This window comes from Rhopalosiphum maidis, chromosome 1 (genome assembly GCF_003676215.2).
Source record: "Rhopalosiphum maidis isolate BTI-1 chromosome 1, ASM367621v3, whole genome shotgun sequence".
NCBI classification, from domain to species: Eukaryota; Metazoa; Arthropoda; class Insecta; order Hemiptera; family Aphididae; genus Rhopalosiphum; species Rhopalosiphum maidis.
In genome coordinates, this window is record NC_040877.1 from 34,162,143 (window position 1) to 34,184,327 (window position 22,185).

The following is a 22,185-nucleotide window of genomic DNA, read 5'->3' on the forward strand; positions in this document are numbered from 1 at the left end:
GAAGCCACCAACACTGTATCGCGTCTGTCGACTAGACCAGTTAGGCGTTACGAATATTCGGAATACAATATGCTGGTGTACGCGTGATGCCCAAGATTATTTTTATCAATACATTTTTCGGAATAATTCATATCTACACGCCAATTGACGGACCAAAAGGTCAGGTTTCAGGTAGCTGGAAGCCCGCGGACCACACAATATTATGTATTTAGGTATACAATTTACACATTTTCTTAATTCATAGATACGATTATATCGTATTAAATATATATTAAGATTTTTAATTTTTGAACAAACTGTTTTTATCAATATAATTTTCGAGTAATATAAATTTCTTTATATTTTTAGATTATAACATTACGGTTCTTTAATTGATTAACATCAAATGTCATCAATGCATTATATAATGCAGGAAAATAAATTAAATTTTATATACCTATAAAAATGTTTTTGTTTATATATTGAAAAATTTGAATTAATTGCAAATTTTTGTCATTTTGTTAACATTTGAAATTTAAATGATTACATAAAACAAAAAGGCGTACCCATTATGAATTTTCAATATTTTTAAACAACATGCGAAATCTTGTTCTTGAATGCTCAAGCTTTTGACCTTATTTTTTTATCGACAATTCATAGAAAATGAAAAACATAAAAACTCGAAAGTGATGCCTATACACCATAATTTGCACTTTCATAAACTATGCCGCCACGCAGCACAAATATGAGAGCAATATTAATATAGGTAGGTTAAAGGTAATAAGCACGTATAGGGGGGGTCAATCCCCCCTCCCCCCGCAATGAAATAATTTTGAGTAACGAGGAAAAAATTTTTTTATTAAGTTGTGGCATAATTTGAATTGCTATATTTTATTAACCCCCCCCCCCCCGATTTTTTTATACGTGCCTGAAAAGTAATAGGTATATTAGCATAATTTAGAGGGAAAAGGCTCAGTTTTTATCTACAACGTTTTTGATAATATATAATAATTATAGTTCAGGAGTCGGCAACCTGCGGCTCTTTCGATATTAAGTTGCGGCTCTCTAGGTCTATATACAAAAATAATTATCTTATTAGAATTATTAATATTTTACATTATATTTTTGTTTTTTTTTAAGAATGTGAAATATTTGCACAGGCCATCGTAATCAACTAAAATTAATAGTGTGTTCCAAACTTTCCGAATGGATGCAAATCCAATGTTCCCATTGATATAACTACTAATTATTTATTATTTATTATTATTGCTATTTGCTAAAATATTTGGATATGCTTTGTGCTAAAAATATTTGTATGTTTTTACACGAATAAATATTATTTCGTGTATAAATTCGTTTATTTTAAATCAAAAATCAATTATATAAAAGCAAATACTAAAATATTGAAACAAAATTTTTTTGTGGCTTTTTAAAAACTGGAAAATTATTTAAATTGTAACTTTTTGCTCTGCTATCTCAAAAGGTTTCCGACCCCTGTTATAGTTCATGTTCGTCACAATTAAATTTTGTTGTATATTGGTATAATCGTGGTAGTTATATGTATCGCTCCGCCACCCACAACGTAGGTATGAATACTATTCAGACCACTACAATGGCGATTTAGAGCTCCCCAGAGGGGATTTTAAGTAAATAAATAATGTGTGATAATATAAAAATGTTATTTCCCGCTTTCTTTGAAAGTCATAAATTGTATCGGCAATCTTAATTTGTAAAGTTCTATAAATACAGTGGCGTAAATTGGGCTAAATTGTTAGGGTTGCAATCAGTTTCTAGGTTAGACAGACTTGTGGGGGGCTTTGCCCCCCACACCCCCCTAAAATATTTTATTTTATTCTAGATTTAACATTACAAGTACATAAATTCAACAAAACTATTTTAACCTTAAACACATATTGTATCTATTGGCAATTAGTATTATGAATATACGCTATAAATAGGGTATATAATTACTTACTGTCAATAAAATATTTATAATTTTCTTAAACAATATATGAGTACATTAAAAAAAAACAATTTTTTTATTTTATAAAATTTATATTTTAATAACAGCTGCCATTTATATTTTTTGTGTAATATAATACCTAATACAATATAATATATATATATACATTATAGGTAGATTTAAAATATTAGTTGGTTTTTTACTGAGGGAATAATATCATTTACTGCAGTAGTAATCGGCGGCCTCTACATTCTGCGGCAGCACTGAATTTTTCTATTACTAAATCTTTATCTATAAGAGATGATCTTTCACGTTCAATTTGCAAGATTCCAAGACTGTTTAATCTTGATTGTCCCATTGTAGTTCTTAAATATGTTTTTAACCTACGTAAACAAGAAAAACTTCTTTCGCATGATGCGGAGTTAGTTGGTATAGTAATAAATAATTGTATCAAACTTGTTAATGTTGGAAATCCAGCTTTATAATTTTCTGATGCAATGAAATTGATTTTTGATTGCACATTACTTTGATTATGTACAGCTTTATACATCCTATTTAAAATTTTTGTTTCTGCTTTAAGATTATCCTCATCAAAACCATACATTTTATTTATTTCTTTAAAAGAATTATTATTTGGAGTATCATTTAAGAGTATGTCTTGCATACAGTTTAAAATATATAAATTATTTTCTTCAAACCTTTCACTCATGTCATTTATAATATTATCCAGAACAGCAAAATATATATTTATTTTATAATGTTTATTTATGGTAGTATTTTCAACCTCCTTCAATCCACCGCCAAGTTTAGCTGGTATTTTTTGCTTTCTGGGAAGTATAGGAGAAGAAACATTATATTGTTTTCTTAAAATGTCTACTTCATTCCAAGTGTTATTAAAACTTTCTTCACACCGCATATTGCATAATTCTTGTATTGTTTCTTTTGCCATTGACTGTACATTACTATAAATTATTGAACTTGATTGTAAATACTTTGATAAAATATTAGTTAACAACAGTATCTTTTTAAGAAAGTATATACAAAATAAAAATTCAAAAGTATTTATTGACTTTAGTAATGCATTAGCATCAGATCCATAAACAGCATCATTTTCCGAAATATCTTCTAAAGTACTAACCACAGTTTGAAAATTGAATAAAACCGCCTTGAGGGCATCTAGTCGGCAACTCCACCTAGTATCACTGAGACTTTTTAAAGTTTTAGGTCCTTCACATGTACTTATATTTAAAACTGAATACATTTTTTCAAAAATCGCATGCCTCTTGGATGATGCACCAATAAAATTATGTAATGTATTTAATGTTCCAAATACATTTCTTACATAAGATACTTGTTTAGCCAAATCTATAAGGCATAAATTTAAAATATGTGCATTACAGTGAATGTACATTGCTAAATGATTTTCTTCTTTAATTCTTGCTTGTACCCCTTTATACGACCCTCTCATTGACGCTGCACCGTCGTAACACTGCCCTCTCAAGTTTTCTATTTTTAAACCATGAGATACAAGAGTTGATTTTATTAACATTGAAAGTGTTTCTCCATCTGTATTTTCTGTTTTATAAAAACCAAGAAAAACTTCTGCTGGAGATAAATCTTTTGTTGCGTATCTTATAATAATTGCGACTTGTTCATGTCGAGACAAATCTTGAGTTTCGTCAACTATTATACTGAAAATACCCGCAGCTATTACATTATCAATTATATTTTCAATAACAATATTAGCTAAATACTCAAGAAATGTATTTGTGTAATCACCACTGACATAACGAAATGTCTTTTCTTTTTCAATAAAATATCGTTGAATAATATCATTATCTTTAGCACGAAGTGTTAATAGTTCTAGAAAGTTTCCTTTGTTTGAAGAGTCTTCGTCTACTCTATGACCTCTGATAGCTATTCCTTGACGAGCACAAAAAAGTAAACTGTCTAAAATACATTTTAAATAGGCTCGATTATCAGCTACTATCTGCTGATGGTGTGTATTAACTTTGCTAATTATACTCCCAGATTTCTTAGAATTTTTATAACCAGCTAATTTGGCACTAGCTTCTTTGTGTCCAAATGATTTTTCATGCTGAGGAAAAGACTTGAAACTAGCTTTTGACCATTGCTTGAATCCAACACTAACAAAAGTTGGATCTGATGTTTTAGATGGAAAAACACGACAGTAAAAACAATATGCAGAGTTACTGCTAGGACTATATTCTATCCAAGGAAAAGAAGTATACCACTCTGTTCGAAATTTTCTTCCTAAATGCTGTGGAAATATAATGTTATTTGGTTGATACGGTCCAAACCCACTTGAAAATAAAATTAAAGCATTTGTATTCTTATGACCAGGATCTCGATTAAGATTGTCACTTATCTAGATAAATATATATACTTGAAATTAAAATAAATTTTAACAAATACCATATACAATTATTCAATTTATTAAAGAGTATAAAAATGAGTGAATATTGACTATTTTGTACAACATTTAAAATTCTACAAATTGAAATTATAATTATTTCAATACTTGTTTTATGTTTTGTGATTGCATGTACATACTATTTAAAATTCAAAACTTTTATCATTGGTTTAAAGATTAAAATTGAATGCAATATTTTATATTTACCAATAGTGTATTTGTAGTTTGATCTGACTTTGATGTACCTACATGGCTAGATATAGCATTCTGAATTTGATTTATGTCCTTGGTATTTGGTAGAATATCCTAAAATGATCAATGAAATTAATACAAACATGATTTATATACATATTTATCACTTTTATACTACACAAAATAACCAATACATTTACTATTATTTATTTAACGTAGGTAACTAGTTACAGAATTTTCACTTTAAATTTATTAAGGTAAAGTGTTTACTGTTAACCAAAATATCCTTAAATATTAAATGATATTAAATTAATATAAATTTAATTTCAATAAATTGTAAATTAATACTAAAGATATGATATGAAATTAAGTATTAACTGTATTTACCATTTTTGATCTTTTTTCTGGGGAAAGGTGGTTTTCTTCAGGTAAGTTAACATTTTTCTCAGCATTAGTATTTTTCTAATAAGCAGGTACAACAATTTATTAGAATCAAAATAATAAAAAAATATATAGCAAAATAAATTTAATTTTCCCAATAATATAATATTACCTTAATAATTAATATAAAAATTAAATTACAGATCAAAAATAAACTGTTTTATTCATCAAAATTGTAGTTTTAATATAATATAAATCAGTAATATATTTTAATGGCTACTCTTAACTTAATGTATACTAAATATGTGTACTAAAGACTAAACAATTATATGAATTTAAAGTAAAAATAGACACTTACTTTTGACTTCGATACTTTTATAAGAAATTTGTCCATTGTAGTAAGTACTTAATTTTAAGTCGATCACGAATAAGAAATAACAAGTGTAAAAATTAAATTCATGAATAAAACAAACAAATAGTAATTTTAAACTATGAAACACGTTTTCATTATCAGCTACCATTGAGACTCGAGTCGGCCGATCACAATAAATATACATATTGGTATAATAATAGAAAATTATTAATAACAAAACTATAAATAAATGTGGAAAGGATATAGTATAATAATAATTCCAGTGCTTCAAGACAACGTTAAACATTGGTTCTCAAAATATAAATTAGTTAGTTTATTATTATATTGATATTTCAATTTTTTGATAATTGAAATCGTAATTTTTTGGAGTCGCAAAAAGATACTCTTGCGACCCTATGATATTTTCAGGGGTTGCAAGTGCGACCCCGTGCGACCCCCAGTTTACGCCACTGTATAAATAGACAAAATTGTCATTCCATTAAATCTGACGTAAAATTAAAATTGAAATCGAACATCTACTTATTATTCATTATGTCTTTACTCATTTCAAACAAAAAAATGTGCATGTTGCAAGTAATTTATTTTTATTAACAGATGTTAAGAATTAGGGTACAGCATGATTAAGTCATGGTTTTATAATTAATTGTGTTTGTATAATATATAAGTATTCTATTTTTAAATATTTTCACATTTTTATCACAATGACTGTACGACATCCAAAAAACGTTCAAACGACATTTGTTCTAACATTTACAAACAATACAATTACTAAACAGTAAAAAGCGAATTTACATAATAGGAAATCATGTACCAAAATTAGTTATTATGAATATAAAAAGTCTAGGTGGCTGATGTATCTCCCTATCCTAACCATGATTTAAAATAGTGCTAGGTATCTTAAATCGTGATCCTAACTAAGATAATGGACTGGGGAGTTTAGAGTTTGGAACAATTGGAACATAAACGATAGACAAGTATAATACAATTATAAGTATAAGTCTATAACGAAACATGGACGAAAGCATAAGGCATAAGTATGACTATATAGAGTCTATAATTGAATAATTACTATTTACGAAGTCTAGATAGTCCAAGAAAATTAAAGTTAAAAATAAGGCATAAAGTAAAAAGTCTATCGGTATAAAAGGTCTTAGTCTTCGAAAATAATTCTAAAAAATCTAATATAAACAATAAAAGATGCGAGTAATTTTGATTCTGTAGTACTTACAGCGGCTAGAGCAGTATTACTACTTTTAATCTATTTTTATAACAATTTATTGTATACACCTATTAAAGTCGAGTCTCTATAACTCAAATTTCAAAAGAAGTAAATTTAATTCGACTTAATTAATATGTATTTTTAAAAATACGAACAAATTCGAGTTCGAGTTAGGTATTATTATGTAAGTATATAATTATTAACTATTACGATTACATTGAAACCTCCACTAACGGACACCTCCCAACAACAGACGTTTTTTGGGGAACGGGAACATTTTCACTACTTTTCAATAAGAAAACCTCCAAATAGCGGACTCTCCGAACAGACAATAATACAAGGAAAAAATTGAGCTATCAAAGTTTAAACAAATAGAACCCGGACAAGAAATTTGTAAAACAAATAAAACTGTACACAAAAATATGAATTATGCGCATAATATTTACTAGATGATAATATATCAATTTTAATATATTAGATCATAAATAATGTTTACCCGCCTTTACTTTTGATGATTGTCTATATGATATTGTAAGGTATTTTAATAATACTAGTTGTAAATATAAAAACTATTTATTTTGTAATTTTCAATGTGATGTATTTTATAATATTATATTTTATAACAATGAAAATGTATATTTTCATAACAATACAATGAAAATATAATAACAATAACAATCAACTTATACATACCGAATATAAAAAATCCTAGATGGAGATTTGTTATTGGAAAATAAAAAAAATATTTATAATATAAATGTATACTATATTATACTACTGTTCTTTTTTAATTGATGATCCTATGGGCTTTCCTGTAATTTTGTTTATAAATTTATGATAAATTTCATCGTCTTCGTTTTCGCAGAACTCTATAATGTAAGTTATCATTTTTTCCTGTAAAATAATATTTAATCTGTATAGTGTAATTGGATCAATTACAAAAAGGCATGTACGATATCAATCAATACATTTACTTCGATCTTAGAGTCCATAATCGTTTTGTTTTTTTTCGACAACTTCCAAAGATTAACTGCTAACGTGGCCATTTGGATTTCATTCAAGTCCGCTCTAACAACAACGTGCAAGAGTAATTCGAATGCCAATTTTGTCTGTAAAACAAGTCGCAAATGTCATCAGTCGTCAAGCATTATTTTTTTTTCAAACGTACTTGGCTGTTTGGTTTATCCACCAGACTATATAATCGTTCAAGTATATTGTCCAACACCACGGTACAAATTGAGTCTACATCGGCCACAAACTGTGGTTCACGGCCATATAACACATCATTGGAGTCCACTGTTGAGGCATCACAATTATTAGCAGCGTAAAAGTTAGCAATTAATAATAATAAATAAAAGAAGTTGAAATCTACAAACGCGGATTTTCTACATTTTTTTAGGGGGGGAGTAAAGGTTCAAAACTTCTCACCCTAAGTAGTATCTCTTTATAAATAAAATATTTGTACATATTAGTCTGTAATATAAATAAAACAAATAGTCTAAAGTATTTCCCAGAGAAATACTAAAATAATAATCCTCTTTACAAACGCATTTTTCATTATTACTTATTTATTGATTAGTGTTTACTGTTTAGTGTCACAACTATACAGTTGCTAGAGTGTAATTGTTTAAATAGGGAAGTTGTATTAACAAGAATATCATTAATTTGAATGAGCTCGTTGGTCATTAATTTACCTCTGACCCCGAACAACTTTGGGAAGATTTGAGATCAACTATAACTTTTTTGGTTGTTTCCTCGGGTATGGACCAATTGCGCCTAACACAAAATTTTCGTTTAGGGTCAGTACATTAATTACGCTCTTTATACTTTAGGAGAAGTATATCAACTGTGCTTGTATGACATATACTAATATGCTTGAAAATTAAAACTTATTTATTGATCAATTGATTACTGATTAGTGACTGGGTATAATATATTTTATAACAGTATCGGGAATTTTATTAAACCAATTATAATGTAATGTAACTGGTATTTAATTTTGAATAATTGACAATCAAAAAATAACTTGTAAAATGCGAAAAAAAAATGATTTATTTTTATTGTATTATATTATATTAGGTATGTATTAATACTTACAAAGTATCAGTTGGTGTTTTTTATATATATATATAAATGGAGCCAAAAATGTATAACAATTCATCAATTGAGAACGGCTGGGCCGATTTGGCTCAATTTTTTTTAATTGTTCGTAATTGCCAGAAGAAGGTATTTTTTAATAATTGATTTTTTGAGTTTTGAAATGTTTTTTCGAATTGAAAAAGTTACAGCAAGCTTTAGTTTATGATAGCCCCCAGCCAACACCAAAAAAATGGATCAACATGGAGAAAACGATTTTAACGTGGGTTTACAACATGGGTTTAACAACCTTATTACGCTCCCATAATTCCAACTGTAGTGGTGGCCGAATGGGTTAAGGTGTCATTTAAAGAGTGGTGAACCCGCCGCCCAAGGTATCAAAACTTTTTTGCAGTTTTATTTTTAAGAGTATTTTCTTTTTGGAAAAACAATGTTTGCCAGGTCAGCTAGTTTATTATATAATAATTATAACTAACTAATAAATTTTTCTAAGGTATTGTAAAATGTTTTGAGTACAATTGGTCTATCGACCTTAAAATGTATAGAGCACAATTGTTAGGTATATAAAAAAGTAATTTTAGGCGCAATTAGTAAACTGCCGTTTTCTCTGAATCCATTTTTATTATTAATAACAATATTACATTATTTAACAGGTAAATGGTATATATTATATATATATATATGCATGTGTACTTGCCGTCAGGTATTCTGTAAGGATACGTGTCCAGAGTTGCAGTAGCTAATATGTCCAGAACGTACAAATAGAGCATATGTGGTTGCATAGGATCGGTCCACGAATATTGTCTTATAGCTCTGATCAGCAGCTTCACTTGATGCAACACTTCAAGATCGGGACAGTCCTAGTGAGCAACATTGCGCATACGTTTTATGACATATATTATTAATAAATTTATATTTTATATGCCACAGTGGCACAGTGTAAGACATGGGATATGTATATTACCGGCACGACAAGTAAAATCGACAGCATTTGCTTAATATATGACACGAGTATGGGTTCAGCATCGATGATAAGCCCGTCCACTTCCAACGTCGCCGGAAAATCGCTGACCACCATGGACGCTGCTTTAAGACACGCGTCCGCTGAAATTCGAATCGGACACCAGTGATGATCGATTTGTGCATTATTATTGACGACGCATCACTGCGCCATCATATGTGCAGTGATGGCCAGAAAACTATGATTATCATGAATATCATACATCTAAGTTATCAGTGCTTGATTTGGAGAAAAAAATAGAAAAGGGTGAAAAAATATGTGTACCTGAATATTCAAATGTTGTATTGATTGAGAAATAGTTAAATAGGGAACGCATGAATATTTTTTTTAAAATAAGGTCACTGCAGAGACATGTCTCTTCATAACTCAAGCACTACGAATTATAACCGATGAATATAACCGAATTTTGTAGAGATTAAGCACATAAATAATTTAAAATCGATAAATTTCAATAAATATAATATTTATATATTTTATCAATAGATAGATGTATAATAATAAGAATTCTGAATTAGAATAAAGTACTATTTGATTTGATGATACAACAAACAAAATTTTACTGAAAAAATAACGCGTATTATTAATCATATTTATAGCCCATGATTTATTTTATCTAGCTTTAATTATTTTGATGTAAATATGTTTTTAGGCTGGATACAAATTTTTTTTCAACTAATTTTTGTAATGCTCTATTTATGTTTTCGTATTCATAGTGACAAAGAAAAAATGTAAAATAACTTATAGTTCATTACTTTTCCCTTACAAAAACATATTTATGATACATAGATATTTGCTGAGAAAAAATATATAGTATAGCGTGATACGTTTTTTTTGTTTGACAAATTATTTAAACATATATTTATTGAAATGTGTGTATTTTAAATTAAATATTATCTTTATAAATTTTGATAATTGCTATTCGCGATTAATCAATAAGGTAGTTTTTACCAGCATAAGCGCAATTTGGATCAAATATTTTAAGTGTTAGAATTATATTGATCTACCAATTAAACATAAAACAATAAGTCATTAGATATAATATAAACATCATCCGAGAAAGAAAAAAAATTAAAGAAGCATAAAATCATAGTACCATCCCAAGTTGTGTCTACGGTTACATATTCTACGTATATAATTAACAATCCATACCTTGTCCTAGACATCCATTCAATAACGAAGTCTGTCCAGTTAATATGTACAGTTGAAGTTTGACGAGTGATGAAGTTATTGATGGAATGGTAATGTAACAGTACGCAGAACAAGCACGGGCAAAAGAGTTCTTAACCAGGGCTCTCGAGTTTGATACGGACAAGACCATAAGTTTGTTGACACACTAAATTATTATCAAAGAAGCACGTTTTAAAGTATTTTGGTTTTAACTTTTTGAGTTTTAAACAGACTTTATTCTAATAAGCAGTGTGATTTGAAAATAATGAGAATACCAATGCTGCAGTTACAATAAATTAATAAAATTCTATTATATTAAATTTAAACATATTAATGTTTATATCCTGTATAGTATCTTTACAGCATTATAAATAACTAATAAGTATATTTCTTCTCATTCATAAAAATAACCAATGCTATACTCATACGCATCCGACTTTATGCAATAGAATAAAATAAGGTCCGATAAACGTACAGAGTGAGCCACGGGAATAAGGACAAATTTTTCTCGATTTTTCTCAACGTTGAATGTTAGTAGGAAGGTCTAGATAAGCTCATTCGAATATTCGATCCGTCAAATATTCCCAGGGTCAGTTTGTCCTATTCCCGTGGCTTACCTTATTTATGGGGAGAGGAGAAATGCTGTCTCACCTGTACGAGTGCGGATTGCACGTAGTCTAACCTAATAAACGCTCCCCTAGCTTCCATATAAAAATTCAAATATTTTTCTAAATCATTGCCGTAATTGACGCGGAATACAAAACAGGCTATCAGACGACTAATTTGACGCACTTCGTCTTCAACGGTCAATGAGCTGAAAACAATACAACGGAAATGATTTATGAATTGAATATTATGTTAGCCGTTGATCATGAACTACGCACTCGACGGAATCGTGTAAAATCTTGCACATGTACATTAGACAGTCGTTGATCACGGGGTCGCTGGACTCGACGTTTTCACCTCGCGTCCGATACGCTTCCAACACAATCTTGCACCTTGCTGATTTATTTGTGTCCGATCCAAACATGTCCAAGTAAGGTAATAAATAATTCTAGAAACACGTATTATAGTTTTTGATCTATATTCCTTACTTTACATCAATTTGGATAATGAGAAACTCACCATATGGAATGTATCCTCGAAATCTTCTATGTAATTCAGTAGATGTTGCAAAATATTGTGAAGTTGCGTATGAAATCGTTCTATTCCGACGCGATTGCTCAGGTGTCTCGTTACATCGTCCATGAAGACGCTTATTTCTTTATTCTTAGAGCAAGAAACATAATTTATTATTAATTACATACATTTGAGTATTTGCCATAAGTGTATTGTTTTAACTAATTCTCTTTTGATCATTAGTCGAGATTAGAATCAACTACAATAATAAAAACAATTAATTTAAATTATGATTAGCCTTAAGTTTTAGTAATAATTTCTTAATTGTATAAGGTATAACAATTAAAGATCTATAACATATAACAATACATGGATCATGGATACATAAAAATTATATTATGTATAGTCAAGAGTTGAAGAATCAAAAGTATTTTATTGAATTATTGAAGTTGACTAGACATTATCAAGATCGGCTACTAATGTTTCTTTGATATTGTTAATTTAAAAAATATATTTTTTCTATGAAAATTAATGGTGGAATTTTTATAAGAAAATTATTTGGTGGCATGTGCTATCATATGACTGGTGATATATTTACGCTCTGTAGAATTATTTCTTTTCTTGTAGCAGAATTAAGAAAAATAATTCTTATTGAGCAGTTTAAAAAAAAACCTATAAACAGCACAAAGAGAAACAAAATATTTTTAAATTATTATTATTATTTATAATATATGTATTTAAAAATACTAATACAGATGTTTGAAAAAAATTTCAAGTCTGCGTTATTGATTTTTGAATTAAATATACATAATGGTTTAATGTAAAAGTTACCATTTTTTTCCTTAATTCAATTATTATGAAAAGTACTGCAATATTTTACTTTTAACCCTCTCAAAGTACTAACTAAATTCAATTTTTCACCAAAAATAATCTCTTTAAAAGTTGAACATTGAAACCTTTACTGTTTTAAAAGGTAATTACAGCACAAAAAAACATACATCATTGTAAAATTAATATATTCATCACTCTTATCAGAATTTAAAACTATTGAAAACATTATTTCCAATAACATTTTTGGATTACTATAAGAGATGTTAATTGAGATTGGTGAACTGTAATGAATATTCACCTTAAAATGCTTAACAATGAAATAAATCCATGCTTCAGCACATGCCATAAACCTTTCAGAGTCTTTAACTTTATTCACCATTTTCCAAACTTCTCTAAAAACATTTGAAGCATTTGATACTAAATGACCTCTTAAACTCATGCCAAGATTTTGTACGACTAAAGTTTGTGGAAAAACTAAAACATAAAATGTATAAAAAATAAAATTAATGTTTATGTAAAAGTAACCATAAGGTCTCCTCCACACTGCAGTGGTGGTGGTAAAATTGACACAATTTACCACAACGATGAAAAACAGTAAAAATATTCCTGTCACTATTGCAGTCTACAATAGACCTTAATTCATATTAAATTAATTAAAATATTGAAACAAACCATCATATTCCCATTTAGCGATTAAATTAATAAGATATTCTGCTTTCATTGAGAGATAATTCCCGGGAAATGTGATCACTATAGCATTGATTAGAAGGCCACTGAAAATAAATGTACACTAATAACAATATGTAAATGAAAAAATTAGTAAAGTATGTATATATTTCAAAATAACATACTGGAGGTTTTGTAAAGTACACCACCTAACAATCTCATCGAGACTACGTGGATCTTTACCAGCACTCAATCCTTTTACTATCCACTCTAATGCCGGGCACAGAAGTTGAAGAAATTTGTCCATGTTCATATTTTGAGTTTGAATTTCTTTACATACAAATCTATTGTTTAACTTTGAAAAAATAACACATTCAATAAATTATAGTAAAATTAAACAGATTTTACCTCATAAAAAAAAATCATGATAATTAACCTGCTTATATGTCAATAAGATATCCTTGAAGCTTTCTTCAAAATAATTTATGCTTAAATTTGTCAAAACACCAATTCTGCATAAATAACATCTTGCATACCATGCAACTAATGGATTACCAATACCTCTTACCATTTTTATAAGTCTTAAGAGAGCAACATTTTGTTCACTGTTAAAATAAAACTATTATTACAAGTTAGTGATAAAAAGTTAAACATACTAACGCTGGTTTAATGAAACGGTAACTACGTAGAATAGCTGCCTCAATGTATAGTCTAGGTATAAGCTCACGGATAGATGCAATTTTAAAAAACCAATTTTGACAAGTTTCCTTAGCTGCATCTGGCACCATATCAGGAGTGAATTTATCTGGAAGTTTTGTTATGCAACCACTAAAATATAAAATTATAGTAAATAATTTATTGTGTTTTAGTGGCACTATATCTATATATATAGTGGCGTATTTTCAATAATTTCTTTGTACGGGAGGGGGGGACTTTAAAACTAGGAAAAAAGAAATAAAATGAATACAAACAATATTAATTTATAACTGAAAAAAATGTTGCCGTGCCGTTACTGAATCGCCACAATAAATTTCTGCCCAGTTAACTAAGTGTCAACATCGTCACAGCGCTCTATTATCATGGTTTTTGTGGATTATGAACAATATTTTTATGATTTGTTTATCGACAACTCTGTTCACACATACTGGTTAGGTATTTTCTTATAATTTATAAATAATATTTTAATTAAAATCTTCTACGACGCGTTGGTGCATAGATCCATGTTTTTTTTTGTTCTGGGGGGGGAGGTTTGAACTCGAGATCACCCCATAAATACACCACTGATTATATACGGGATGATTTTCTAATGAGTATAATTGCCTAAATGTTTTACTTTAATAATGAATTTTGGAATTTTTAAATAATACTTAAGGATAATATTTTAAGTTATTTATATATTTTATATCATTTAAAAAGTTTCATGTGATAATACAACCTGTTTTTTTTCAAATGAGAACCAATCTTTTCCTATTCTAAATTAATAACCAAATAACTTTTTTGAAACTCTAATATAACTACACTACTAATATGTATTAGTTTGTTGAGTTATTAAAATGCTATGTGCTATCAATAAAAGTCTTTAAAAATTGTTTTACACAAATATGAAAAAACAATAAATATTGAACTCTGTATGACTGTATTATATTTTGACAATTTTTATAAATTATAAGATGTTGACGGATTAACATAAAATGTTTAAAATATTAAAATTTAAAGGCTCCATAATTTCTAAACTCATTATGATTGTATTATCCTTAACATGCAACATTATAGAACTAAAAATGTACTCATTTAAATTTTTTTTTAGATACATCAACATTTTTAAATAGTTGTCAAGTTAACAATGTGCAGGTAAAAAGGGTGATTTTCACCAAAAAAGGTTGTAAAAAGTTGGATTTACCACAATAAATTTATTTAATATATTAAAAATCTAAATATTTGAAAATATGGTCTTTAATTTTGAAGTATATTTAAAAATTTTAAAAAACAGAAATTGAATAATTTCATTATTAAAGAAAAAAATATTGACGTGCTTTTATGGTGAATTACCCTATATAACTAATATATATAAATGTATCATACTCAATTATTTCTGATTTAGATTTAAGTCTCTTGAATACTAGATCTCCAAATAAATCTAATAGGTCTGTTACTAAAACAAATTTACTTGGATAAAATTGCAATGGTGAAGTGTAGCTCAAAATCTTGGTACACTGAAAAAATATTTACCCATGTTTAGACAGTTTTAAATTATTTACAACATGCTAAAAATAACTAAAACTAATAAACACCTGTATGACTATTTTTAATGCTTTCACTCTTTGTTCATTATTCCATGCCCCTATAATTTCTTTACCCAAATTATCCATATGTGTCACAAATTCTTGTTGTGTTAAGTCGTACAATTCTTTTTCTGAATATTCCATTTGGTCATCAAATTCTTCCAGTTCTTCTAGACGTGATCGTATTGTAGCGCTCTGAAGACTTTTTGAAACTAAAGTAATATTAAAAATATTTATAATATCAATATAATGGTAATATTATCAACAAATGTATCAATACTTAAAATGTATAGGTACTTACATGCATGAAATGAGAGCTTTTCAGAAGTTGTATAACTATTTAATATACCTTGTTTAAAATTAGACCATGGTTGAATATCATTAATATAACCATTGTCTATTTCATCAAAATCTGTGGGAATTAACTGGGCAGGTCGACTGAGTGGATCATCCCCATAAGTAATAGTAGATGATAAGGGATCATTAATAAGTACATTTTTACTAATTACCTAAAATCATATTAAAATGTTAATAATAAGTAAATAGTTAAAATTAAAAAAATTAATTTTTGAATTTTTAACTAGAGTAAAAATAAAAATACATAATAGCTGTAATATATCGAGTAAAAGTAGGAATAATTATTTATAAGAAAAGTTATCTATTTTAAGCTAAAAATATCACTTAATTAATGTAATTAACCATGCTTAAAATATAATAGTACATCTATTAATGCTTACAACATTTTTTGAAAACATAGATTTGTTAGGTAGGTATTTTTTTTATTTAATTAACCCATTTTTTAATTAGTCAAAACTCAAAACATAAAGATAAGATAAAAACCATAATTTTTTTTTCACTTAATAACTTATGTATAAATCAAAATCATATATTACTAATACTATTCCAATGATCAGTAAATTAATCTAATTATTATAGACATATAATTTGGAATTATGACAATAACAATTATTTATATAATTGAGTACACATATTAAACCAGTAAGTAACAACATAGAATTACATACTTCAGTTGAACTTTTCAACGGATGATTCTCACCACATTTTTCTAGCATACATTTCTTCTTACGTTTGTGGTTAATTATTGGCTTACTGTACCTGTTAAATAAAAAACATTAGGTGACAAAATATTAAATGATCAATATTTTTATTGGATTTGATAATAACATAGGCCACCATCAGCCACACATTAATTGCACTCACCAATTCCACTCATATGTACGTGCTGAGGACGACGACATATTGGCAATCTAACTATTCAACTATCACAAAACCTAGCGAATGACAGAATTCATTTCGTTGTAATCCGTAAAACAATTTAAAAAATAATCGTAACCGTGCTTAAAATATAATGCTTACGACATTTTTCGAAAACATAGTTTTGTCAGGTATGTATTTGTTCAATGTTATTTTATTTCACTCTTATAAGTTCTGCCATGAATTCAGAATTAGGTACATTATGAAAAGTTTTCGTTAACTATGTGGAATTGTGGACCTGCGGTTACGTGTGTCACTATCATATGCCCTTATCAGTAAACCGACTGTTATCATTTAAAAAAGCGGGCAAGTAGTTGATAACATGAATATAATATTATAAGATAATAATAATAATAATGATGTTTTCGCGGAGGTACCAAAAACAAAACGGTTTACTAAAAATCGTTTTGGCGATAATTTTATGTCAAAACTAGAAATTATTTACTCAAATGTTTGATATATAATTAACCGAATTTTTCAACGGTTTAGAGTTCCTGATGGCTGATACCTCTAAATACATGTTTGGTACAAATGACAAATCGAATGTTTTAGCGATGAAAAAACTTCATATTTCATATCAGAAAACACTCTGAACTCAGCAAACCGTTTGCTTTGATTACCTCCGTGAAAATATGGTTAATGGTAGATACGCGGTTCTATATAGTAATATAGATATATGGTAATATATATATATATATTCTACAGCTCGGATAGTAAGTAGTCGCTCTGCTGTATAGTTTCAAGGAAAATATTGATGAGTCGAATGTGAGTTATTTTATTATTTAATATAATATCGTAATGGAAGAGTTCGATGAAAAGTCAATATTATATCATAGTAACATTCCATATACAAAACACGACACCTCCATCCGGACTATGTGTTAGCATCTAATAATTAAACTATTTTAATACATATTTATATCTATACTATAGTAATTTATTTTATAATTAAAATTACGGTAATTAGGTAAGTAGGTTGAATTTATTTTTTTTTTTACCGAAAAAATTACGTTATATCATATTATCTTTTAATTATTTATTAATGTTTGAGCCAATGCTGAATTATAGACATATAACATTATAAATAAGCAAAGCTTAAAATCTAAAATATAGTTATTTGTTTGTTTCAATTTTTCCGATAAGGCGATATATAATGAAGATAATCATGATCACATCCACGGACTAAAATAGTTTCTCTCCTAGTTTCGTCTCTCCCAAACCTTATCAGGCCCGTACCCAGGCCTGTGTGAAAGAGGGGGGTATGGGGTTCAAACCCCCCCATGACTGAAAAAATCGTATTTTTCATTTTTGTTCTATTACTTATATATAATATAATGTTATCTTCATGTTTGCTGTTTATTGACTTTCGTCGTTGCCGTTATCGACAAAATATAATGACAATAAAATTTATGAATAGAAGTATAGAACATACACGTCGCACAATAATATTTTATTCGACTGCAATTAGTAGAACACAAGATTACACGATAACGGTTTTCGGGTATTTTAAAAGTTCTTCATAATCATACACACGATTGTAAGCTCACAGTGAGACGTTCATTATACAAACACGTCCTTAAAAATAACATCAAAACGGACATTCTAAAGTTTTTCAAAAAACCACGGCTAGAAAATGATGAGATAGTAAGTACATTAAAACTAATTATAATTACTATTAATTCAATACTTAAAATTCAAATCATTTTTCAAATTTAAATTTGACTACTATTATAGTATAGAGGTATGTTAATTTTTCGCAGGCTTTTTAGCATTATTTACTGTCGCGTATGTACAAAAATATTCGATTGTGCTTTCGACTATTTGTGCATGCGCGTACGAGTGTTATAGAACATAATATAGTCGTCTCGTTCGTGATTTGAAATCTATTGTTATCGAAATATTTTATATAATACATTTTATTAAATGCAAAATTTTAATTTATGAAAACAATTATTCAATTAATCTAATTAGGTTTTACATTTGATTTACAGGAAAATAGTTTTAATAACCAGTCACAACCAACTGAACCAGCAGAAAATGCATCTCCAGAAACAAATGTATTTGTGTCACTTCCAGAGTTTGTGCACCAACATGACATAGGATTATATGTGAATAAACCTGCAACTGAAAGTATTGACTTGATACCGGGACTTCAAAATTTGATTTGGACACCTCCAGAAGACTATAAATTTCCTATTTCCGAAAAAAGAAATTTCAAATTTCAAAGAAGTTGGTTACTCAAATATAAATGGTTGGCTTATTCGGCAATTATGAATGGTGTATTTTGTAAGTATTGTGTGTTGTTTTCTATCGGAGGTGGAGGAATTGGACATCAAACATTAGGACTGCTAGTTAAAAAACCGTTTACAAACTGGAAAAAAGCTTTAGAATCATTTAGTTACCATAACTCACTAGAGTATCATAAAACTTCATTATTAAAATCAAATATAAGAGCAGAAATTGATAACCAAAACATTTTACCGGTCGATTTGCAAATTTCGGAACAACAATTAGATTTTATTAATGAAAGTAAAAATGTTTGATTCCTATAAACTTTAATAATATGTGGTCGGCAGGGTTTGGCCCTTCGTGTTTCAGGGAGAATAACCTCCGAAGAACCTTTAATTAACGATGGCAGCTTTCGTGTTCTTTTAAGATATCGAGCAAAAACTAACAATCACCTTAATACTTTTTTGCAAAATTCCTCAAAAAATGCCATGTACATCAGTAACCATATACAAAACAAATTTATTGTCATCTTTCATAATTTAATTCTAAAATAGATTATTGAACGAGTCAATAAATTTCAAGCTTTTTCAGTAACAGCAGATGAAACTGCCGATATTGCCGGCATAGAACAAGTCTCGATGTGTGTAAAGTATTTAAATAATGATGACGGTAAATTAAAAATATGTAAAGATTTTTTAAGCTTTGTACCTGTAGCAGATTTAACTGGGGAAGGTTTAACTATAAAATGTTATTTTGAATTTTCTTGAACATTCTGGAATTGACATTTATTCGGACAAAGGTATGACGGGGCTAGTACTATGAGTGGTGAATGTCACGGAGTTGAAACGTATATCAAAGAAAAGTATCATTTAGCTATCTACTCACACTGTGCTGCCCATAGTTTTAACTTGGCAGTTAGTGCCACATGTAGTATCTCCCAAATTAGAAACTGCCTTGGTAGAGTCCAATCTATTTACAACTTCTTTAATACACCAAAATGACAAATTGAACTTCATGATGCAATACAAAATAATAACACTTTGTTACAAGAAAAGAAAAAAAACTTAAAAAATACTGCGCAACAAGGTGGGTACAACAGCATGAATCAATTGGAACCTATATAGATTTACAACCAGCTGTTATTGACGCCTTAGAAAACATTTTAAGTACTTGGACAGATTCAAAAACAACATCCGGATCTTTTCAACTCCTATCAGCAATAAAAACCCTAGAGTTTCAAGTATCCATTCACGTTTTGCATTCAGTACATGCATTGGCTTTGTCATTGAGTAGAGTTTTACAAACAGAAAATCAAGATTTGGTTGGAGCTGTTAAGTTAGCAGATACAGCAAAACACGAACTTGAGCAAAGAAGACAATATTCTACAGATAACTTCAACAACATTTTTGTGACTGTAGAAGTTATTTGTAAGAAGTATAATATAACTGTGACTAAACCAAGACTTGCATTACGTCAAACTAACCGTTCCAACATTATAACAGATTCCGTAGCAGATTATTATAAAATTATTATTTACATACCATATCATGATTTATTTATCACTCATCTTCAAGATTGCTTCCTCAAACATCGAAATATTTTGTCCAACTTCTCATGTCTTTTTCCTAATGAAACTAAATCTTTGGACTAAGTTGCTTGTAAAATGTTGTTTGAAACCTACAGTTCAATTTTACACGACGATTCCCCAGAAATTTGGATAAGTGAGGTAGACATTTAGCGACGACGACTAGTTGGTAAAAATATTCGAAACGCCCTTGATGCTCTTGATATTTGTAATGCAGATGCATTTCCAAATGTACATAAAATATTACGTATAATGTCAATTTTGCCTGTGACTACAACGACTAACGAAAGGTCGTTTTCAACATTACGTCGGCTGAAAACTTACCTACGATCAATAATGGGCGAAGATCGCTTAAATGGACTGGCATCATTGAATATACATCGTGATATAAACGTAGACATAAATCAAGCACTAAATCAATTCTTTTCTGTCCCTCGTAGAGTAAATTTATTAAAAAAATTATTTGTATTTTGTTTTGTTAAAAAAAAAACACTTTTAATGTAGATAGGTACTTACAAAATTAATAATAAATATAAATATGTTTTAATACTATTTGCTAATTATTGATGTATCTATTTTATACATTTTTTTTCAAAACACCCCATTATGAAATCCTGCGCACGGGCCTGGGCCCGGCTCCCCGTCACCCGCCCACCCGTTCGTTACTAGTCCATACTATCTTAGTCCGTGATCATATCACATCTTAACGATGTCGCGGCGGTTTGTGTAGGCAATTTAGCTACACTTTTGTGGTCCCATCTCGTGTCACATTTTTTTCGTGACTAGTTGGCTAATGCTAAGATGAGTGTTTTTTTTTTCCCGAAGATAATATTTAATTTTTCATACTTATTTTTATAATCGCCTTCAATTGAAGTAAAACTGGGAATGATTTCAAATATATAGGTTATATATATTATACATATAATATATATATTTTCCTATATTTAAGTAATATTTAAAACGAAGGTTAATCTGAATTTTACCAAAATATCACACATTGTATAAAATATAAATATATATATTATATGTATAACTATAAAATTATATCATATACGTATGTATATTTGATATTATTACTATTAACTTGAAAACAACAACGATGTAACATATTTATGTTAATTTTAAACTGTTGTAAGAATAATTAATGAGTACCTATTTACTCTTCTTTAACAATTTCGTTTTAATTTTAACAAAAAAAAAAAAAAAAAATTAAAATATTTTTTGCGTCAAAATATAATAAATGTTTATAAATAGCCAAACAATTATTTTATGAAAATTTGTGAAATATTTTTAACCGTAAGTAGGTAATATCTTTGATTATAAATTCAATTAAGTTAATACTTAATGTTGATATTATTATTGTGGAATGAAG

At 28.4% G+C, this 22,185-nt stretch overlaps 3 protein-coding genes across 5 annotated transcripts; 1 reads left to right on the forward strand and 2 right to left on the reverse strand.

Annotated features, from left to right (window-relative positions):
• Nucleotides 1-2,053: 2,053 nt before the first annotated feature.
• LOC113547803 (zinc finger MYM-type protein 1-like) lies at nt 2,054-5,760 on the reverse strand. The gene is made up of 4 exons (XM_026948313.1): nt 5,308-5,760; nt 4,956-5,030; nt 4,584-4,682; nt 2,054-4,331 (listed from the first exon to the last, which is right to left on the reverse strand). The coding sequence occupies exons 1-4, from the start codon at nt 5,341-5,343 to the stop codon at nt 2,163-2,165; spliced, it is 2,379 nt and encodes a 792-aa protein (XP_026804114.1). The 5' UTR covers nt 5,344-5,760; the 3' UTR covers nt 2,054-2,162.
• A 1,478-nt stretch (nt 5,761-7,238) lies between these two features.
• LOC113556765 (UPF0505 protein C16orf62 homolog) lies at nt 7,239-17,242 on the reverse strand. Of its 3 annotated transcripts, XM_026961910.1 has the most exons (20): nt 17,102-17,242; nt 16,946-17,016; nt 16,750-16,840; nt 16,026-16,233; nt 15,734-15,936; nt 15,525-15,655; nt 14,103-14,270; nt 13,879-14,047; nt 13,628-13,797; nt 13,449-13,549; nt 13,075-13,250; nt 11,952-12,095; nt 11,711-11,880; nt 11,478-11,640; nt 10,809-10,992; nt 9,603-9,742; nt 9,336-9,498; nt 7,710-7,837; nt 7,510-7,650; nt 7,239-7,435 (listed from the first exon to the last, which is right to left on the reverse strand). In XM_026961910.1, exons 2-20 carry the CDS (start codon nt 16,981-16,983, stop codon nt 7,316-7,318), a joined length of 2,808 nt encoding a protein of 935 aa, XP_026817711.1. In that variant the 5' UTR covers nt 16,984-17,016; nt 17,102-17,242; the 3' UTR covers nt 7,239-7,315. The 3 variants fall into 3 exon arrangements, with proteins under 3 accessions (XP_026817711.1, XP_026817721.1, XP_026817702.1); XM_026961920.1 differs by having other exon boundaries at nt 7,516-7,650; nt 16,946-17,241; XM_026961901.1 differs by having other exon boundaries at nt 16,946-17,241.
• A 1,151-nt stretch (nt 17,243-18,393) lies between these two features.
• Nucleotides 18,394-21,244, forward strand: LOC113560736. Its single transcript, XM_026966792.1, has 3 exons — nt 18,394-18,418; nt 18,513-18,643; nt 18,991-21,244. Exons 1-3 carry the CDS (start codon nt 18,394-18,396, stop codon nt 19,540-19,542), a joined length of 708 nt encoding a protein of 235 aa, XP_026822593.1. The 3' UTR covers nt 19,543-21,244.
• The last annotated feature ends 941 nt before the right edge of the window (nt 21,245-22,185 follow it).